General features: G+C 45.9%; 1 protein-coding gene across 1 annotated transcript; it reads right to left on the bottom strand.

Annotated features, from left to right (window-relative positions):
* On the bottom strand, nucleotides 1–1,962 carry Gp9 (glycoprotein IX platelet). Its single transcript, XM_028855749.2, has 3 exons — nucleotides 1,939–1,962; nucleotides 1,686–1,792; nucleotides 1–815 (listed from the first exon to the last, which is right to left on the bottom strand). The coding sequence occupies exons 2-3, from the start codon at nucleotides 1,728–1,730 to the stop codon at nucleotides 267–269; spliced, it is 594 nt and encodes a 197-aa protein (XP_028711582.1). The 5' UTR covers nucleotides 1,731–1,792; nucleotides 1,939–1,962; the 3' UTR covers nucleotides 1–266.
* Nucleotides 1,963–20,915: the final 18,953 nt, after the last annotated feature.

The following is a 20,915-nucleotide window of genomic DNA, read 5'->3' as shown; positions in this document are numbered from 1 at the left end:
AAAGGTTATGCAGTGGGGTTTATTGTTGTCTTTTAAAATTACATTTAAAATTACAGCATGAGTGTGGAGGTGAGATTCTGTTCTCTCCTATGATATGGAGCCTGGGCATCGAACTCAGGTCTTGAAACTTGGCAGAAGCATCTTTGCCCACTCAGTGGTCTCAGCAGGCCCTCCTTTGGGCTTTTGATAGCATGGGCTGACTCAGGCTGGTGCTTCTGGGCACCGGGCTTAGGTCTGGACTTCCAGCCTGGTTTCATGTGCTAGGCTCAGTTGAGGGGCACTGGGAATGTGCTCAGCAGGCCAAGCAGCAGAACCAGGCCCAGCCCAGTCACAGCTACCAGTGCCACATCCCACAAGATCCCTGAATAGGCCCAGGATGGTGGTAGCTTCCAGCCACAGCTGCCCAGCTCATAGCCTGTCAGCTGGCCCAGCGGACGCCTGGTGGCCAGGTCAGGGCTGGCGCAGTACACATGCAGCAGGGCCTCAGGCATGTGGTCCTCCAGCCAGAGGCGCAGGTAGGTGAGGCTGCAGTCACAGTGCCAGGGGTTGTGTGTCACATCGAGGTTCCACAGCTGAGGCATGTGGTCGAAGGCACCCGGTGGCACTGAACGGAGGCTGTTGTTGGCCAGTAGGAGCTGGCGGGTGTGAGCTGGCAGGACAGGCAGGGCTGTGAGGCCCTGCCCCTCGCAGTTCACCTTTAACCCCATGGTTTCCAAGGCCTGGCAGGTACAGGGCCTTGGGCAGTCCTGGGTGGCTGTGGCCACAGGCCAGAGCAGAGACAGGAGCCCCCAGGTAGTCATCCAGCAGCAGGCAGGCTGTGGACAGAGTAATTAATGAGAGTGGGACCTGTCAGCCTGTTCCAGGACACCTATGCTGCACACAGGTGTGTACTTTCTCTCCAGGCCTCTCGAGGGTGCCAGAGCTCTATGCTCCGGGATAGGCTGAACCTCACTATGCAGTCCAGGAAGTATGGTAGAGAGGGACAAGGTCTTCCTGGTCTCTGGCAGATATCCCAGCCCCTGCTCAGATAAAGGAGCAGGTGACTGACTGCTAAGGGACTCCAGTCTTAGTCCCTGGCCACAGAGGCTAGGAAAGGTCCTTCCAGACTGTACCCAGTCCTTGGCCTGAGCCTGGAGTCAGGCCATGGAATGCGTTCTACACCTTGGCCACTCCTTCATGATGCCTGATTCAAAAAACCTGCAGGGCTTTCAGAGAGACAGCACAGAGGGGAACTCACAGGGACCTGACTAGAAAGCCGTTCATCCAGGCTAATGGCCAGAGCTGGGAAATGAAGGCCCAGAGAGGGGAAGCACTTGCCCAGAGTCACCCACAAGTCTATGGTAGAGTGCAGAGCGCAGGGTCCGGAGAATGTCTCAGGACCATCTGAGGCAGCCTCGTTTGCTGCCTTCCCTCCCAGCTCAGGACCAGGGCCTTTGTTTCCCCTTCTCAAGCATTTGCTTTCCTACCAAGCCCCAACCCACAGCAGGTTCAGGAGTGTTCACTGAACGACTCACGAGTCTTGATTCAGCCAAGTTGCCGGTTGACACCTTAGAGCAAATGTCCTCCCACATTCCATCTTTTAGTGGAGAGAGTCAAGGGAGAGACACAAGTGACCCCTCTCTTTCTGCCAGCTTCTCTGGAGTGGACACCAGGCAGGAGGTCCTGCTGGAAATAGGATCACTTACCTGTGAGGCCTTGGTTGGGACACACCTTCTGTGGGCTGGTGGCATCCTGGTTAAGGCGGTGGTGGTACTGTGTGGGAGCCGTGGGAGCTGGCAGTGGTGGCTGCTGCCTGAGCGGAGGAAGGAAATGATGAAAATAGCCTGGCTTATCCCCCAAGTACAGCCCCGAGGGCCTATCTCAGAGGCAGGAGGCTCCCAGGGTCCCAGGGCCTTGGGCATGGAAATGCAGGCCGACTCCACTTTAAGGGTGGAGTACCTCTGTACCGTAAGCAAGCTGAGGCCTTGTGTGGTGGGTCTGGAGGCCAGTGGAGGTGCCCCTGCCTGGTCCTAGGAGTTGGGGAGGGCTTCCTGGAAGAGAAGATGCTTAGATGAGCAATGGTTGGCTCTAAGTTTTTTTTTTTTTTTTACAAATGTGGGCAATGGTCCTGGTTCTGCATACCTCCCTGAGGTGTGGGATGGGAACACAAGGATGCCTGTTTATAGCCCTCCATCCCTCTGAAGATGGTAAGGGAGTCTCCTTTTTGTCCGTGGTGGTTTTTTTTTTTTTTTTTTTAACACCTTCTCTTTCCTTTTCTAATAGAGATGCAGGTTTGTAGCACCGAACCTCTCAGAGGCCGGGCCCAGCTGCAACCAAAGACCAACATACATCTCATATTTACTTTTCCCACTCCTGTTAGTAACTGTAACGTTTCCATTACAAGATAAATGTAGTTTCAGTTTAACTAATGCTCTTGGTATTACAAAAGATTAATCAAAATCAGGCCTAATGGTCAAACATAAGCATCGTGAAATTAGAACTCAAATGCGTGCATTTTTATAATAAATCATAAAAATTCCACAATTGTGAAGTTGTGACCACTAACCAAGTCAGTTGATACTTAGCAGACGCCAGAGTTCATGTGCGCAGAAGATGGGGGGGCGGGGTGCCGGTGAATCCTGGGCTGGAGTGACACTTGTTGAAACTGGGGCTCCTGGGACTGTGGGAGGAAGGATGGGCCGCTGGGGAAGGAAGAGATCCCTGACCAGCCCTGTGGTCATGGCTGGCGTTGGCCAAGATCAACAAACACGGTCTGGAGAGATTCAGGCGGGTTTAGGGGTGGAGAGGGAACCTGAGGCTGGGAGCAGCAGTACCACTCACTGGCTAAGGCATACTGGATCTTGTTCAGCGGGCAGGTGTCACGCCAGCTGGGACAGAGGCCCCCAGTATGTCCTGAGACTGGTTCTTAAGTAGTTCTAATGTAGCAAAAGTCATGCTGGCCCAGAGTCGGGCCAGAAGGCTGCTACTCCTCCTCTTACCCTCCCGCATGCCTCTCTCCACCTCCACAGACTAGCTGCTGTCTTCCCTGGAAGACAGGCCTTTGGATGATGACGAGGTCTCCCTCTAAGCCTGTGAGGGCCATGTGCTCTCTTCACAGCATCTGTCCACTTCTGTTTTCAGTATGGGGGCTTGATACACATGGACCGCCCACTGGCTGAGCTCTGGCTTTCCAGGGCCAGCTTCCTCAACCTTCTACAGCTGCCTCAGAGAGAGCAGGAAGGTGTTCTCTGGTCCCTGAGGTCATACCTGTCTGGAGCCTGTTTTCCTGTGTCTGTGAGGACTCTGGTCCTGATGGGGGGCTCAGCCTCTGTGAGCCTTTCTTCCCTTTGTGGTAGAGCCTTGGGCATCAGGAATCTTCACTGTCCCATCCTCAGGGCAGCTGATTTCTCCTCCAGGTAGGACCAGAGTCCCTGGGTGGGTGGGGATCCCATAGCCTCCTGGCTGTGTTCCTGGCTAGGCCGGTGTGGTCTGTGTCTCATCTATTCAGGTTTCTAAGATTTCCTTATTTTTAGCAGGTTACGCATCATCAGCAACTACAAAACTCTACACAAATAATTTATTTTTCTTGTGGAGAAATTGTAATGTTCAAAAGAATGGGAAGAAGAAAATTAAAAATTTCTTCCACCCCCAACATGAATAAGAATGCCTTTGGGGCCTGGTGTCGGGGTACAACTCAACACAGAGTGCTTGTCCAACATGTGCAGGGGCCTGAGTTTGGGGTCCCAGAGTCATACGTGTACCCACATAGAAGTATTTTTTCTTACCCAAATAGAATCATCCAGAGCTCACTCTGTCCTGGACCCTCCCCCTCCCACTGTGACTAAACCCACATCCAGGGTATCATGGAGGCTCAGCACCGCACCGCTTCGTGGGTGTGGCTTCCTTAAAGAATCCTCTTATCTCGGTTGCACAGGTCCTTTGTGGTGCTGAGAGGATCAGAGGTTCCCCCCACCCCCATCAACCCGGGCAGCGGGGGAGGGTTCTGGAACTGTGGCTGAGCACTGGTGAGATTACAAACAAGGACTGTTAACCACTATTAGGACTGTTCTTTCAGCTTTTATAAGACGCCATAGTAAATAGTCTTTCAATGCTTTTTTGCATTTTCCCCTTCTTTTGAGACAGGGTTTCTCTGTGTAGTTCTGGCTGTCCTGGAACTTACTCTATAGACCAGACTGGCCTCGAACTCACCAAGATCCACCTGCCTCTGCCTCCTGAATGCTGGGATTAAAGGCGTGCTGCACTTATTCTTGAGAGCCTTGGGCTGAGGCCTATCAACCCAGTGGCTCAGCTCTTCCTTTGTGCCTGGCCAGGACTGCTCTCATAGCAGTCCTGCTAAGCGGAACCCTGAGTGAATGGATGCCTTGAGGAAGCTGCACCCAACCACAGCCGCCTTCTGCTAAAATACAACTCCAGCTTTCACTAGTCCCTGTGAACTCTAGCAACCATTTTTACCCAGATCAGAGGGAGAGCTGGCCCCAAACTCTCTAGTTGAGGAAGATCTCAAACTGCTGATTCTCCTGCCTCAGTTTCCCAAGAGCTTGAGATTACAGGCATGTGCCACTGTGCCCTGCTTGAAGAGATATTCTTATTTTTGTTCTCAGCTCCCTCCTCTTCTTCCTCCTCAGGTTGCTTTGGCTATTCTGGCTCTTTTGTACATCTGAATATTTTTAAAGAAATGTTTTAGAATTTTATTTCGTGTTTTTGAGTGTTTTGCCTGCATCATATCTGTGCACCACATGTGTGCCTGGTGCCCGCAGAGGTCGCAAGAGACATTGCATCATCTGGAACTCAAGTTATGATGGTTGTGAACCCCACGTGGGTGCTGGGAACTGATCTCAGCTCCTTTGTGAGAGCAACAAGTGCTCTTAACTGATGAGCTGTCCCTCCAGCCCCGTTGTAGGAATTTTAATATTTTTTTTTTTTCTATTGCTGTGGAGAAAGTCATTGATAATTAGATGGGAATTGCATTGATTCTATAGGTCACTCTGGGCAGTATGGTCTTTTTAGCGTCATTAATTCTTTTGACCTGTGAACATGGGTTATCTTTCCAGTTTTTGTATCCTCTGTTTTTCTTCTTATTTTTCTTTTTTCACTTATTCTGTATCTTTGTGTGTGTGTGTGTGTGTGTGTGTGTGTGTGTGTGTGTGTATGTGCACTCAGGCAAGCACGTAGCATGCCTGCGTGCTAGGAAAGGCAGAGAACTGCTAGCAGGAGTCAGTTTTCTGCTTCCATTATGTGGGCTCTAGAGTTAGAACACAGGTCACTATGCTTGGTGGCAAGCCTTTGCCTGCCATCTTGTCAGCTCTTTATCCTTCAAATGACTTTTTGTTGAAAACTGCATTGAACGCCAAATTTCCAGCTTTATAATGAACAAACACAGTAACTGTCATACAAAAACAAAACATACTTCATATAGCCGCTGTTTTTCTATTTGTGACAGCTTTATGTTTATTCTTTTGTCATAAAAGAGGAATATAGTCTTCAATTTCTTCAAATTTATTTTTAGATTTACTTATCTTTTATGTATGTGAGTGTTTTGCCTGCATGTATGTCTCTGTACCGTATGCCTGCAGTGCCCACAGAGTTCAGAGGAGGGTGTCAGCTCCACAGAACTGGAGTGACAGGTGGTTGTGAGCCACCATCTGAGTTCTGGGAATCGAACCCTGGTCCTCTGGAAGAGAAGCCAGTGAGTGCCCTTAACTTCTTCCACCAGGATTTTTTTTTATTTTGAATATTCAGCAAGTTCATCATTAGCATATAGACTGTTATTATAGCAACATATAAAAATAAATGTAACTAAATGTATATAAACAAAATATATTTGGTGACTGATGGCATTAATTTAGGCTTGAGAGTATGCTTTTTAAAAAACTTCTTATTTATTCTTTGTGGCTTTCCCATCATGCATCTTGATTCCATTCATCTCCCTGTCCCTTCCTATCCACCCTCTGCCCTTGCAACCTCCTCCCCAAATGACATAAAATTTAAGAGAAGAAGAAAAAAGAGAAAAAGAAAGAAAGGAAGGAAGGAAGACAGGAAGATGTCGCCATGGAGTCTGTAGTGTGACACACTGAGTCACACCGAAAACCCTTTTGTCCACTTATCTTTACTTTCAAGTGTCCGTTGCAAAGAGTCATTGGTCTGGTTTGAGGCCTCTGGTTTCTGCCACACTAGTGATGCTGGGCCCTCACTGGGACCCCTCTAGGATGCCCTGTTGTTGCCCTGAGTTGTGGAGATGCTGCAGCTTTGGGTAGAGGGACAGCCCCTTGACCTGCTCCAGCAGATCATAGATTGGGGTGGATGTTGGTGTGGGCCAACTCAGCCTGGTTCTGGGCTGGGGCGGCTGCAGGGTTGGTCAGCCCACCAGCTCTCCCCCATCCTCACCACCAGGGTAAGCTCTTCAGCACTGCCAGGCTAGTTCGCCCTACACAGCAAGGAGCAAGGGGCAGGGGCGGGGGGCGGTTCTCCTGCTTTCATGTCCTCAGGGCCTGCTCACCCACCCTACACCACCAGGGCCAGCTCGACTGTTGCCTAGGTGAGGTGCAGGGGGCACCATCCTGAGTGCTGCAGCTGGCGAGGGGCAGGGACAACTCTCCTGGTCTTGTGACCTCAGGGCCAGCTCTCCCACCTGCCACAGGCAGTGAGTGGCAGAGGTGGGGTGTGTGGAAGAGCATCTCTCCCTCGCTCACACCACGGTGTAACAGGGGCGGGGTCAGATCTCTCAAGCTCACATTCTAGGGGTGACTCACCTGCGCCGCTGTGAACAAGGTCAGCTCCACTGTGTCAGCTGCCCAGGTGAGGTCCAGAGCCTTTCTCCTGAGAACTGCAGCTGGTGAGGGCCTGGGTCTGCTCTTCTGCTTGTCACTGGTGGTGAGGAGCGAGAGGGGGAGGGCGTCTTTCCCTCACCACACCACCACATGGCAGACAAGGAGGGGCAGATCCAGCTCTCCCACTCTCATGCCCTCAGGGCCAGGACCCCACTAACAGGATCAGCTCCATTGGGCTGCCCAGGGGAGGTGTAAAACCCGCTCTCCCTAGGGTTGCAGCCAGTGAGGGGCGGGGCCAACTCTGTGCAGTTGTATCTTCAAGGCCTTTGGTGGTAACAGGAGCCACTGACATCAACACAGACCAGGGCTGCTGCAGGGCCACGGGCACAGACATGGGTTTTGGCAGCACCCAAGTCCTGGACATCACCATGGCTTGCCACCCACCTCAGCCCACTCCTCATCGCCTTCACTTCTTCAGATCTGCCTCTCTCCACAGGACTACCCTGTCTCTCCCCCATACCCCACAATATTTGTTCACCATAATAGTGTCTTATGGGTGGGCGGTGTTTTTTGTCTCCTCCTGCTCAGTCACAGGGGCTGAGAGTATACTGTTATGTTTTGAAACAGAGTTTCATTGTGTAACAGTCCTTGCTGTCCTGGAACTCACTATGTAGACCAGGCTGGCCTCAAACTCACGGAGATCCACCTGCCTCTGCTGGGATTAAAGCCAAGTGACACCAGATCCAGCTGTACTTTACATAATTAATGAGATTCACCACTCACCCATAAAAACAAGGGATTGAAATACTTACACGTTTTTGTTAAAGGTATATGACTATTCACTCTTCTTACCTTAATTTATAATCCCAACATTTTTAAGCACTCAAACAGTTAGCCACACTCTATTTTATTATGAAAAGAAATAATTATGCCAGATGTGATGGTACTGCTCTACACTCCCAGTCCTTGGGAGGCAGAGGCAGGATGATTGTCTCAAAGTTTGAGGCCAACAAGGCCTACATGGTAAGATTCAGGCCAGCCAGGCTACATAGCAAGCCTTTATCTCAGAAAAAAGAAAAAAAAAAGTAGTTCTATGTGCCAGTAACAGTGTCCTTAACAATTAATGAAGAAGGCATATAGCATTAAACAAAAGGAATGCCTTAAATTACTTAAACTTTCAAATTAGAAAAGGGGAGGTTGAGAAATTTGTTAATATCAACTGAATCTATTTGCATCTTACAAAACTACTTTGATTGAAAAAACAACCTAAAAAACCCTACAAGATTATATCTCATGTTACTTACTGCTGTTAAAATGGAGAAACAGTTCATGGGAACAAGCATGGGGAAGAAATGATAAAATCCCGCTGGGATCATCGTTTTGTACACTGTGTGAAGATGTGTCTCTGTCCTTCCTCACCTGCCTAAGGCACCTTCTGGTTGGTTTAATAAAGAGCTGAACGTCCAATAGCGAGGCAGGAGAGGATGGGGTCGGGGGGGCGGGGGGGGGGGGGGACGACTCCAGGGACAGATAGAAACTCTTGGAAAGAATCTGAGGTGGGAGATTCACCAGCTGTTGCAGGATATTTGATCACTGTGTGAAAAGCACCTTTCAGTTGGTTTAATAAAGAGCTGAATGGCCAATAGCTAGGCAGGAGAGAATAGGCGGGATTTCTGGGGAGAGAGAGAGGAACTGAAGAATCTGATGCTTGAGGGAGATGCCAGCGAAACACAGAGCAAGTCGGATGTACAGAATCTGCCACATGGCAGAATGTAGATTAATAGAAGTAGGTTAATTTGAGCCAAGAGAGCTAGTTGGGAACAAGTCTAAATTAAGGCCGAGCTTTCATACTTAATAAGAAGTCCCATGTCATTATTTAGGAGCTGGCAGTCCAAAGAAAGACACGTTACAAAATCCCCTTTATTGAATGATGCTGTCACTAAGAGAATTTCCGAAATTACTAACAATGACTTTCAACAGCTTATTGCCTGATGTAAGGACACTTCAAAGTCTTTGCTTCAGTTAGATGAAACGACTATTTTATTTTATTTACTTATTTGTTCATTCAAAAAGATTTATTGATATGTATCTGTATATGTGTGTTCAACAAGTGCACATGTGAGTCCAAGTGCCATGGAGGCCAGGAAGGGTGTCCGATGCCCTGGAGGTGGAGTTGCAGGTGTTGTGGGTCACCTGAACCAAGGTCCTCTCCAAGTCTGCTCTGCTGTTCCTCCCTCCCCTCCCCTTGCTCTCCACCTCCTCTCTCTCTGTCCTTTTCTATCTGAGGCAGGGTCTCACTGTGTGGCCCTGGCTGGCCTAGCTCTCCATGTAGACCAGGTTGGCCTGGGACACACAGAACCTGAGTGCTGGGATAAATGGCTGGTGCTAGGCGCTGTGCTGGGCAACACGTGCTCTTCAGTGCTGAGCCGTCTTCCCAGCGCCGTTTACTTTTTGAGACAAGGTCTGGCCTTGAACTTGTTACATAGCCAAAGATGACCTTGAATTTCTTTGTCCTCGAAGTCCTGGGATTCTAGGTAAGCATCACCATGCCCAGCTAAGCAACTGGTATTTCTCACTTTATGTACGATATGTCTATTACGGCACACATAAGGAATTATTGTCTTGTTGCTGTCTGCAAGGCACACACGAGGGAGAAATACCTTGAAGCTGACGATTTTTTCACGAATGAAGTGCGGTGGAAACACTGCATCGGTGTTGGTCTGGCCAGTGAGGAGGGACGGTGGTGAGAACGTTGGATTTGCAGCCGTGGTTAAAGCTGGTGGCAATGAGCATAGAGTTTTTGGTTACTGTGTGGTCCACCAGGAGGCACTCGGAGCAAACAGTATCACTAGCATCATCCCGTGATTTGCTGTACTACCAAAGTCAACAACGCAAGAGCAGAGTCCTCAGTGGTCACTTGGTTCAAACCTTTGCAAAGATATGGCCCCTGATCATGCTAATTATTACTTCATTCAGAAAGGAGGAAGCTCGGGGGTGGGGTGGTAGAGGTGGTGGTGAAGTTTAAGCAGATTATTGTAATTCAAAGATTAAGTATTTTTTTAAAAATAGAAATATGTGCAAGTGTATATATACTTGTGGGTGTATATCTGGTGTGTGCACACATGTGTGTGGATGTGTGTGCCTATGCACACACTCAGAGGCCAGAGAAGGATGCTGAGTATCCTGCTGTAACATTTTCTGCTTCATTCCTTTGACAAAGGATCTCCCCTCCCACCCCTCACACCCCCCCAACCCCACCCCTACCCTGGACACACACACAGAGTTTCTCTGAGTAGTCCCAGCTATCCTGGAACTCACTCTGTAGAACAGGCTGGTGTCGAGATTCACCTGCCTCTGCCTCCTGAGTGCTGGGATTAAAGGTGTGCACCACCACTGCCCCACTGACACAGAATCTCTTACTGAGCCCAGAGCTAGGCTGGTGGTTAGGATGGCACCCCCACTCACCACTGTGATTATAGCCATGCCCTGCCTTTATGTGGGTTCTGGTGTCTGAACTCAGTTGCAGTGATTGCTCTTAGCCAAAGAGCTGCCTCTCTAGCCCCAGCTGTTATTTTTTTGATGGAGCAGAAACCTAATTTTGTTAATTTGTTTGCATATTGGTTTATGGCTTTCAAAACTATTTTTTATTAAAAAGATAAATGATTTAAACATACTGCTTTAAGGAAGAAATTATAGTATGTTTTTATGCTGTTGTTTTTGAGACAGGACTTCTCTGTGTAGCCCTGGCTGTTCTAGAGCTAGCTCTATAGACCAGGCTGGCCTCGAACTCACACCAATCATCCTGCTTCTGCCTCCCGAGTGCTGGGATTCAAGGTGTGTGCCACCACTCCCAGTTTGTAATGTTTATGTTAAAAGAAAAAATAAAAGTTTAACTAAAAAAGCTAACATATAGAATACAGTGGAATGTGTTCTTTAAAAATGTTTACAGTTAAAGATGATTTTATAATTGAAAGGAGCTTTCCCAAAGATTAGATTGTAAGAGTCATACCTGCTCATCTGAAGTGTCCTGAGACACAACTTCAGAAACACTGCCTTCACATTTGATTCTAAACAGCTACGTTGGGTCTGTAAACTGTACCTCGCTGAAATTTAAGAAGTTTATTTGCATTTAAGAATCAAGTAGAATCTGCCAGTTCTCAAGCAATACAAGTTAAAATTAGAATTTCATGAAAGAATCTTTAAACCAGTGTTAGCTCGGGAGGAGAACAGAACTTCCAACAGTTTCTGAGATGGCCTTAAACATATTTTGTCCATTTTATACCACATATTTATGATATTTTGAGCACTGATGATTCTAAGATCAAAATATTGATCAGCTCTAGAAAACACTGAAGATGTTCTGTGTCCTGCAGTATCAAATATTCAGCCAAGATTTAATTTCCTTTTTTCTTTCTTTTTTTTTCTGAGACAGGTTTTCTTTATGTAGTTTTGGTGCCTGTCCTGGATCTTACTCTGTAGACCAGCCTGGCCTCGAACTCTGTAGATCCACCTGGCTCTGCCTCCCGAGTGCTGGGATTAAAGGCGTGGACCACCTTATGTAACCATTAACAAGCATGCACATCTGATTTGCAAATTTGACTTTGTCTTTAATAAATAATAAAATTATTTGAGTATTAAAAATTGTCTTAAGATTAATCTCTTGCTGGGTGTGGTGCATGCCTTTAATCTCAGCACTCAGGAGGCAGAGACAGGTGGATCTCTATGAGTTCCAGGCCAGCCTGGTCTACAGAGCCAGTTCCAGGACAGACAGCTAGGATTGTTACACAGAGAAACAAACAAACAAACAAAGATGAATTTCTTTATGCTTCGTTATTGGAAAGCATATTATTCATATACCTATTTTGCGTACTTTTATACTATGAGGTCATGTAAAAATTTCTTGAGCAAACAAGGATTACAAGTAGAAGAAGTTTGCGAAGTTGTGATGGTAATTTGTAGTTTGCGTTGACATACCACAGTTTATAACCACCAGAATAGGAAGCCTCCATTGAGGAGTTGTCTTAATTGCCTTAATTGATGTGGGAAGACTCACCCCAAGTGTGGGCGGCACCATTTAGTCGCAGCTCACTAAGAAGGGGCAAGGCAGAGGACGAGCATGTGCCTTTTGCTTGCTTGGTCTTCATTTGGATGTTGGATGTTTGGAGTTGGTTTTCTCTGTTGCTGTTGCTGATTCCTCCACCAATATTACACTGGCATCACCAAACTGCCTGTAGGGACTCAGGTTTTTAGTTTTAGTTTTTAAGACAGTCTCACTAAGTAGCTCTGGCTGGCCTGGAACTCACTCTAAATTGCCAGGCTGGCCTTGAACTCATAGAAATCTGTCTGCCTTGGCTTCCTAAGTGCTGGGATAAAAGTTGTGTGCCAGCCAACTGACTGAAGACCCTGGCTCTTCAGAACTCTCTAGGATTTGGGTGCCAGAGGGACTGCTGAGGCCCCAGCTCCATGGGCTGAGCAGCTATGGGTTCTCAGAGTCTCAGGTGTAGGTCTACTGTTGGTATTATTCCAAAGTAAGCTGATTCAATGAATCCTCTCTCATATACAATAAATATGTATTATCTATCTATCTGTCTATGTATCTATCTATGTATCTATGTATCTATGTATCTATCTATCTATCTATCTATCTATCTATCTATCTATCATCTATCTATCTATCTATCATCTATCTACCATCTATTATATCTATCTATCATCTATCTATCTATCTATCTATCTATCATCTATCTATCTATCTATCTATCTATCTATCTATCTATCTATCTATCTATCTGGTTATCCTTCCTATTGGCTGTTCCTCTAGAGAACCCTGACAAATACAGAAGCCCCTACTTAGGCCACAGCAACTCCTTCAAGCATCTTTTAGATACTTGGTTGGTTATGAGCAGCGCCAGGTCACGGGTCTTCCATGGTTTTTTTCTGTGCTACTCTTTTTTGTATATTTTCATTTTTAAAAAAATTCTGCAACTTTTTTTTCTTGTTTTTGAGACAGGGTCTCTCTACATAGCCCTGACTGTCCTGAAACTCTCTTTGTAGACCAGGCTGGCCTCTAACTCACAGAGCTCTGCCTGGTTCTGTCTCTGGAGTATTGTGATTAAAGGTGTCAACTACCTGGCTGCAACTTCACTGAATTCATTTATGAGTTGTAAAATCTTTTAAAATGCAATAGTTAGTATTATCTATGTGTAAAGCCACATTAGTTACATGGCTAATTTAGCTTCTTTCTTCCTGATTTGGATACCATTTCTTTCTTTCTTTCGCCTAAATGCTCTTGCTAAGACTTCCTACACCACACTAAAGAGGAAAGGACAGACACCCTGTCAGACATTAGAGGCAATGCTTCAGCTTGTTCCCATTGGGGTGACACTGTCTACTCTTTATGTGTAGCTGAGTAGCTTTTGACATTTGATGTGTGTTTCTTCTGTACCTAATTTGTTGAGATTTTTTTTCCTTTTTTTTTTTTTTTTTTTTTTTTTTTTTTTTTTTTTTGAGACAGGGTGTCTCTCTGTAGCCTTGGCTATCCTGGCACTAGCTCTGTAGACCAGGCTGGCTTTGACCTCACAGAGATCTGCCTGCCTCTGCTTGCCTAGTACTAGGATTAAAGGTGTGTGCCACCACCGCCTGGCTATTTTGGAAATTTCTTAATTGGAAGAATTGTAATGGATCTTGTTTAAATGTTTCCTAGAAATTTCAGATGGAGACTTATGAGTCCTGCTTTGTTTTCATTACTCATGGGTGGTCTGCTTGGAGGCTCTGCTTCTCCCTGGCTTGGTTTGGTGGTGGTATGTGCTCAGGAGTTTCTCTGTTTCTCCTGGGTAGGCTTTGCAGTAGATCGCAACAGTCTCATGTGATCCTTTGTACTTCTGTGTTACTGATCATGTTGTTTCCATTTCTACCTCTGATTTAATTTTTCTCAATTTCTCTCGGTAACTCTAGATCCAGGTTTGTCAATTATATTTATCTGAAAAAAAAAAAAAACAAATTGCCAGCTGTGGTAGTACATGCCTTTAATCCCAGCACTCAGGAAGCAGAGGCAGATGGATCTCTGTGGGTTCAAGGTTAGCCTGGTCTACAAAGTGAGTTCCAGGACAGCCAGGGCTACACAGAGAAACCCTGTCTTGAAAAAAACAAAAAACAAACAAACAAAACAAAACACACAACACAACATAAAACAAAACAAGCAAATGTGGAATATTCCTTCACACTGTGTGGAGATGTGTCACTGTGATTGCTTTAATAAAAAGCTAACTGGCCACTAGCTAGGCAGGAGGTATAGGCAGGACTTCTGGTTAGAGAGCTCTGGGAAGAAGGAAAGGGGAGTTGCCTGCTGGGTGAAGAGAGAACAAGACATGCAGGAGGAGAGGTAAAAGCCACGAGTCATGCAGCAATACGTAGACAAATAGAAATGGGTTAAGTTATGAGAGCTAGTGGGACAAGCCTAAGCTATAGGCCGAGCTTTTATAATTAATAATACGTCTCCATGTCATTTTTTGTCAGCTGGCATCCCAAAGAAAAATCTATCTACAAACAAATAAACAAACAAACCCCAAATTCTTTGTTTCAATGACTCTTTAATATTTTTTTTTTAGTTTTGATTTTATTTCTGCTTTGATCATTATCACTTCTTTCCCCTCCTAATTTTGGGTTCAGCCTTTTTTGATTCCCTGAGCCCTTGACATACACTGCTAGATTGTTTGAGAACTTTTTTCATGTGACATTTATTGCTGTAAACTCCTCCAGTTCTGTTCCTGCTGTACACCCTAGGTTTTGATGTACTGTCTTATCCTTTGCATTTATTTTAGATATAAAAATTTTCTTTTTGAATTTTTTTTGATCATTTAGGATCATGGCGTTCAATTTTCATGTACTTTAGCTTTTCATTGATTTGTTGTTTGAGAAGATACATGATATGATTCAATTTTTAAAAACTTATTAAAACTTGATTGAGAACACACAGGCTGTTGGGAGAAAGGGCCGTGTGCCAATGAGAAGAAAATGTGTTCTTCGTAGTTTGGTGAATGCCCTGTAATGTCTGCTAGGCACATTGGCTCCACAGTTTGGTTCAATTCAGATGCTTTCTTTGAGATTTTTTTCATCCGGATGATCTGTCCATTTCAGAAGATGGGGTATTGAAGGCTTTACGGTGGTAAATCCATCAACTTGGTTGGAAAGAGAAACACAGTAGACTGTAGGGCCAGGGAGAAGGCTCAGGAAGTGAGAGTATTTGCTGTGAAAACAAGAGGACCAGGGTTCAAATTTAGAACCCATGCAGAGCCAAGCATTGGCAACTGTATCTGTAAACTGGGATGCGGGGTGGAAGCCAGAGACAGGCAGAGTCCAGGAGCTTGGTGGCCAGGCAGCCTAGCTCAAGGGTCAGGTTCAGTAGAGACCTAGTCACAAAAAATAAAGTGGCAAGTGATGGTGGACAATGCCAGACATACTTCTGGCCTCCACTTGTACATTCATAGACGGATGGACACACACACACACACACACACACACACACACACACACACACACACACACCTCCCCTGCCAGAAAGGAATCCTTGACAGACTAAAGTAATAATTGTACCAAAGTCCAACTTAGTGAACCGACAAGTTTCTGTTGGGGTTCCTAACAGGTGTGGATGAGGAGTTACAGGAGCAGTGTCTTAGGCTTCTGTTGCTATGACCAAGCACCATGACCAAAAAGCAAGTTGGGGAAGAAAGTATTTGGCTTACAGTTCCACAGCATCATTCATCATTGAAGGAAATCAGGACAGGAACTCAAACAAGCAGGGCCCTGGAGGTGGGAGCTGATGCAGAAGCCATAAAGGGGTGCTGCTTACTGGCTTACTCCCTATGACTTACTCCCTATGGTTTGCTCACTCTGCTTTCTCATAGAATCCAGGACCACCAGCCCAGGAATGGTAGCACCCACCATGGGCAGGGCCCTCCCCCATCAATCACTAATTAAGAAAATATCCAACAACCGGATCTTATAGAGACATTTCCTCAGTTGAGGTTTCCTCCTTCAGATGACTCCAGCTTGTGTCAAATTGACATTAAGCTGACCAGCACAAGCAGGGAGGAATCAGAAGCAGTCTGTCTGGACAGGAGGTAAGGGCTCACGAAAGCTCAACCTGGAGGCTCTGCATGCCTTGAGGGCTGCCCTGTAGGACAGGCCAAGCCAAGTCCTAGGAATCTCCTTTGGGCTGGTCAGAGTCCTTCCCTAGCAGTTTGCTGCTTCTAGAAAGCTGGGGTGGGTGATCCCAGCACTTGGAAGGCAGAGACAGGCAGATCTCTGTGAGTTCGAGGCCAGTCTGACCTCACAGTGAGACCCGATCACAAACACACAAGCCACTTAGACTCTCACATTTCTGCTTTCTCAGGGGTGTGATGTCTGTATGGCCCTGTGTCTCACGGGCCTCTGTCTTTCTCTACAGAGAAATGTGTTCAATTCAGAGGACACCGCTATACTTGTCATCACAGAACTCGGGAAACTGAGATGGGGGATTTGGATTTGGTGGCCACCTGGATTACAAAGCAGACCCTTCTCAAAAAGCAAAACAGTAAAATGTAGAAATTTACAAGCTCGTGCATGTATGAGTTAGAATTAGAGCAGGTTCTCAGGAAACAAGGAATGGTGTGTGCCTGAATGCCCTCCCAGTTTGAACTTGAACAACCACCTCAGCCTGGGAGAGCTGGGGACCTCGCCCTCTGTGCTTCGGTCCAGCGAGTGTGTTCCCCACCCAGTGGTGACAGTGCAGAGTTACTTAGCTGGGGTATCAGGAGACGGAAGCAATTTAAGGTCAACGGAGTATTCTTGCCAGAAGGTGAAGGAAGGACATTGGCTAGAATTTCCCAGAAAACATTTTTAACGAGTTACAGAGACTTAGGGTAATTCCAAAATTCCAAAGAAGGACTTCTAGAAAAAGAAAAGAAGGGGAAGACAGGACATCTGTTCTCACACACTTGTGTGTGTTTTTCCGAACTGGTGTGGAATCACTGTGGGCCCTGCCCTGCTCCTCACCCAGCTATCCAATATGCTTCTCTTGCCTTTCCATTCAAGGGCCCTACACTGGGTGTCCCAAGTTCTGGGTGTTTTTTTCATTTGAAACAAATTCATCTTTGAATTATGTTTTCTAAGTGGTAGGGCACTGGGTATGCATGGCTGGGTGTCTGGAGCCTCAGTGCACATAGGGTCCCCTCTTATTACCTCCCGGCCTCGCTGCTGCCTGTCTCCTGCATCCTAACCCTATCCCTGCTCAGCCTTTGGCCTGGTGTGCTGTATCTGATGTCAACTAGAAGCATGGCTGAGCAGCATATATTTTCCACTCCCAGTATCTTTCTGCTTATGGATGCCCTTCAGCAGGCTTCATGCTTTTGACATGACTAGGGATGGCTGTCAGGCCTCCCTCCCCAGAGTTAAAGAAGCGTGAGTTTACCACAGGAAATGTGTTTGTTGTCCACTGCTGTGTACACCACCCCGCAGCTTCACGGTAACACTTGTTTGTTTTTCTTGGTTTTTGTAGGTCAGAAATGCTTGTTTTAGCTGGAGAGTTCTAGATGTTGCAGTCAGGATCTCAGCAGGTCTGAAACTGGGGTTGTCACCACTGAAGGATTTGATTGGGGCTGGTGGGATTGCTCCAGAGATGTGCACCTGAGCTGATGGCTGGCGTCCTCCATTCCTTGCTGGCATTGACAGATTAGGATGACTCAAGGCCCTCTGGACAGGGCTGCCCTGATGTACTCAGGACACAGTGGCCGAGAGACAGCAAGGAAGGTATTACCATGCCATGTGGTTGAGTCTGTGTTCCCACTAGCCGCTCCCACCACACTCTGCTCGTCAGGTATGGCTCATACCTGACAGTCTTGCTGTCTTCCTTAGGGTTTCTATTGCTGTGAAGAGACACCATGACCACGGCAACTCTTCTAAAGAAAACATTTAATTGGGGCTGGCTTACAGTTTCAGAGGTTGAGTCCATTATTATCATGGTGGGACACGGTGGCAGGCAGGTAGAAATGCTGCTGGAGAAGGAGCAGAGAGTTCTACATCTTTTTTTTTTTTTTTTTTTTTCCCCAAGACAGGGTTTCTCTGTGTAGCTTTGCGCCTTTCCTGGAACTCGCTTTAGAGACCAGGCTGGCCTCGAACTCACAGAGATCCGCCTGCCTCTGCCTCCCGAGTGCTGGGATTAAAGGCGTGCGCCACCACCGCCCAGCAAGTTCTACATCTTGATCCGCAGGCAGCAGAAGGAACCATGTGTCACCCTGGACATAGCTGGAACTTATGAGACTGCAAAGCCCACCTCCACAGTGACACCTACCCCAACAAAGCCACACCTCCTAATAGTGCCACTCCCTAAGGAGGGCATTTCTTTCCAACAACCACACTTGCTCACCTTCAAAAGAAGGAATTAGGTATTTCATTCTGGAGGAAGTGTGCCAAAGGCGTTGTGATACACTAAGAAGGGAGTCTTTTTTTTTTCTCTCGAAGCTAGGATGGAACCTAGGACTTCACTTATGCTAACCAGGTACCTATCACTGAGATTAAGAAATCTTCAATCAAATCTTTACAAGACCTCTATCAAGAAGTCAGCAGTTTTCAAATGGGGACCCAGCACTGAGAGAGGAAGTGGATCCGGGCTCCCACCCCTAACTAAGAAGCTATCTGCAATTAACACCTGAATGCAAAGGAAAATTTAATTCTCTCCAACGGAGTCTCACTGGGGATGTTAACCACATTTTGGGGTAGGCCCCATGCCCAGCAGTAGATGGCCAGAACAAACTCAATGGTGTTTTTGCAGACTTTTAATCTCATATTACTTTGTTTGGCTTTTTTTTTTTTTGTCATATTGTACTTTTGCTTGCATATTTTGGTTTCTGTTTTTTGTGGATTTGTGTTTCTTGATTTTTTTTTGTTTTGTTTTATTTGATTGTTTTTTAAAGAGAAAAAAAAGGTGTGGAGTTGGGTGGGTAGAAAGGATCTGGGAGGAGTTGAGGGAGGAGAAAAGCATGATCAGAACATATTGTCTACATCTTTTTTCAAGGAAATCCTAGATTTTCACATTGAAAAGGAATTTTAGAACACTTAATAGAACTTTGGCTACCTGATAAAATTAGTTTATACAAGGATACTATAAAATGATGGATTGAAGCTGGGCAGTGGTGGCACACACCTTTAATCCCAGCACTCGGGAGGCAGAGCCAGGCAAATCGTTGTGAGTTCAAGTCCAGCCTGGTCTACAAAGTGAGATCCAGGACAGGCTCCAAAGCCACCCAGAGAAACCCTGTCTCAAAAAAAAAAGTTAATATATTTACATATTGCATGTGAAAAGGATTAATTCATTTATATTCTTTTCTAAGATATATTTAGTATAAATTGCATATACTCCAACCATTACTTTGCTCTTGTATATGAAAAAATAGGAAACACTGACTTTATTTTTCTAAGTTACTGAATGTGCAATTGATCTGTATCAGCTGATTTATAAAAGTAATTATTTTGGTGCTATTAGTATTGATTTCGTGGTTTTTTTTTAGACTTTCTGCATTCTTTTCTGGTATTATTGATTGCACAATATAGAAACACGAATGTGCAAACAGAGACTAGTTACTGAATTTCACCTGCTTCCACACTAGTCATCTGATGACTACACAGAGATTCTGACCTACTTGTTTACCATGCCTCAGGCCTGGAGTGTTCTCAGCAATACATGCTTTGTAAAATAATTGAAAAAATATGAATTAATCTTTGGCTATAAGTTATATTATCACACATACATGGAAAACCTTGTTAATATGGATTAAAAATTAAATGGCCTATTTAAATGTTAAATGTTTTTCAATTAAAAAAATAAAACAGCAGTTTTATTGAGCAGCGCAGACCAAGGAGTTAATTGGTTACATAGTGATTTCTAGGACTCACAGGAAGTAAAGGGAACTTTGGGTCAGGGTCTGGGACTCAATATCCACCAACTAACCTTTTTTTTTAAATCAATTTTTTTGTTCAAGTGTCAGGGGAGTTTCTATTTGAGTGGAGTCATTCACATATACTGTTTTTGACTCAAGAAGACATTGAGTTTTTCCATGATAGCTGCTCTCTGGCACATAAGCTCTGTGGCACAATGTGTATCTCCCCATGAAGCACCTTTCTTTATGCTTCCCTATCAGGGTGTCTTGGACCCTGAGCTCTGTAAAGGTCCTTGGGATGCCCAAGTGGGTACAGTCTGGCCCTTGGTCAGGCATGCTGGGCTCTGCTGTTGAGCTGTGTGGAAATGGGTGGAGTCCTTGCCACAGAGGTGTGGATGTAAGGCAAAGCACACTGCTGCCACTCACAGCCGACGTGCTGGCCCTGACCCAGGTCTGCATCCCGGGAACCCCATGATCTTCTGGGGTCATCTCGCCCTGGACTTTGTACTTGGCCAGGAGCATTAGGCATGTGTTCAGGTCCCATCCATGTTCAAGGTGTGTCTGCACACTGGATGAGGGAAAAGATGGCAGGCTGCAAGCCAGCAAGGCTCTTAAGGCTCAAGAAGTACTGAGTATCAGCCCCACTCTCTGTAAGGACACTGAAGAGGCCACGGTCTCCAGCCTCCTTCCCATACGACAGTGTGTCAGTTCCACTGCGATAAGGTGAGCAATTCTTTGTGTGTGTGTGTGTGTGTGTGTGTGTGTGTGTGTGTGTGTGTGTGCGATGGAGATTGAACCAGGGCAAATAGCTCACTCTGTTGCCTATGACTTGCTCATATTTTGCTGAAGATTTTTGTACCTGTACATATGAGGCATTTTGCTCTGTCTTTTTTGTTTAAGATATTTTCTGGCATGATGGCAACCCTGTCCTTACAGAAGGGACTGCAAAGAAGGCCTGTTTCTGTTTCCTGGAAGAGACTGGATGATTCGTACAGCCCTTTTCTTACAGTTCGGCAGTAGAATGTACTGGAGAACCTGTCCTGGGCCTGTTATTTTCCTGTTTTGTTAATTATTAGTTATATTACCTAATACATATCAGATTGTCTGTTTCTTCGTGTGTGGCTTTTATGTGTTTTTCAAGGAATCAGTCCCTTTCATTAGCTCACGAGGCTTATTCACAGTCACATCTAAAATCCTTTTGGTCTGTTAAGATCTGTCCTGGAATGACATTCCTCTT

This window comes from Peromyscus leucopus, chromosome 3 (assembly GCF_004664715.2).
Source record: "Peromyscus leucopus breed LL Stock chromosome 3, UCI_PerLeu_2.1, whole genome shotgun sequence".
Classification (NCBI taxonomy): domain Eukaryota; kingdom Metazoa; phylum Chordata; class Mammalia; order Rodentia; family Cricetidae; genus Peromyscus; species Peromyscus leucopus.
This window is presented reverse-complemented; position numbering and strand designations above follow the sequence as displayed.

Excerpts from the sequence above, each read along its gene's own strand:
- Gp9 (XM_028855749.2), bottom strand. The coding sequence starts at position 1,730 with ATGCCACCAGCCCACAGAAGGTGTGTCCCAACCAAGGCCTCACAG. Across the intron at positions 816-1,685 it reads TCCCAACCAAGGCCTCACAG|CCTGCCTGCTGCTGGATGAC; the intron begins GTAAGTGATCCT and ends CTCTGTCCACAG.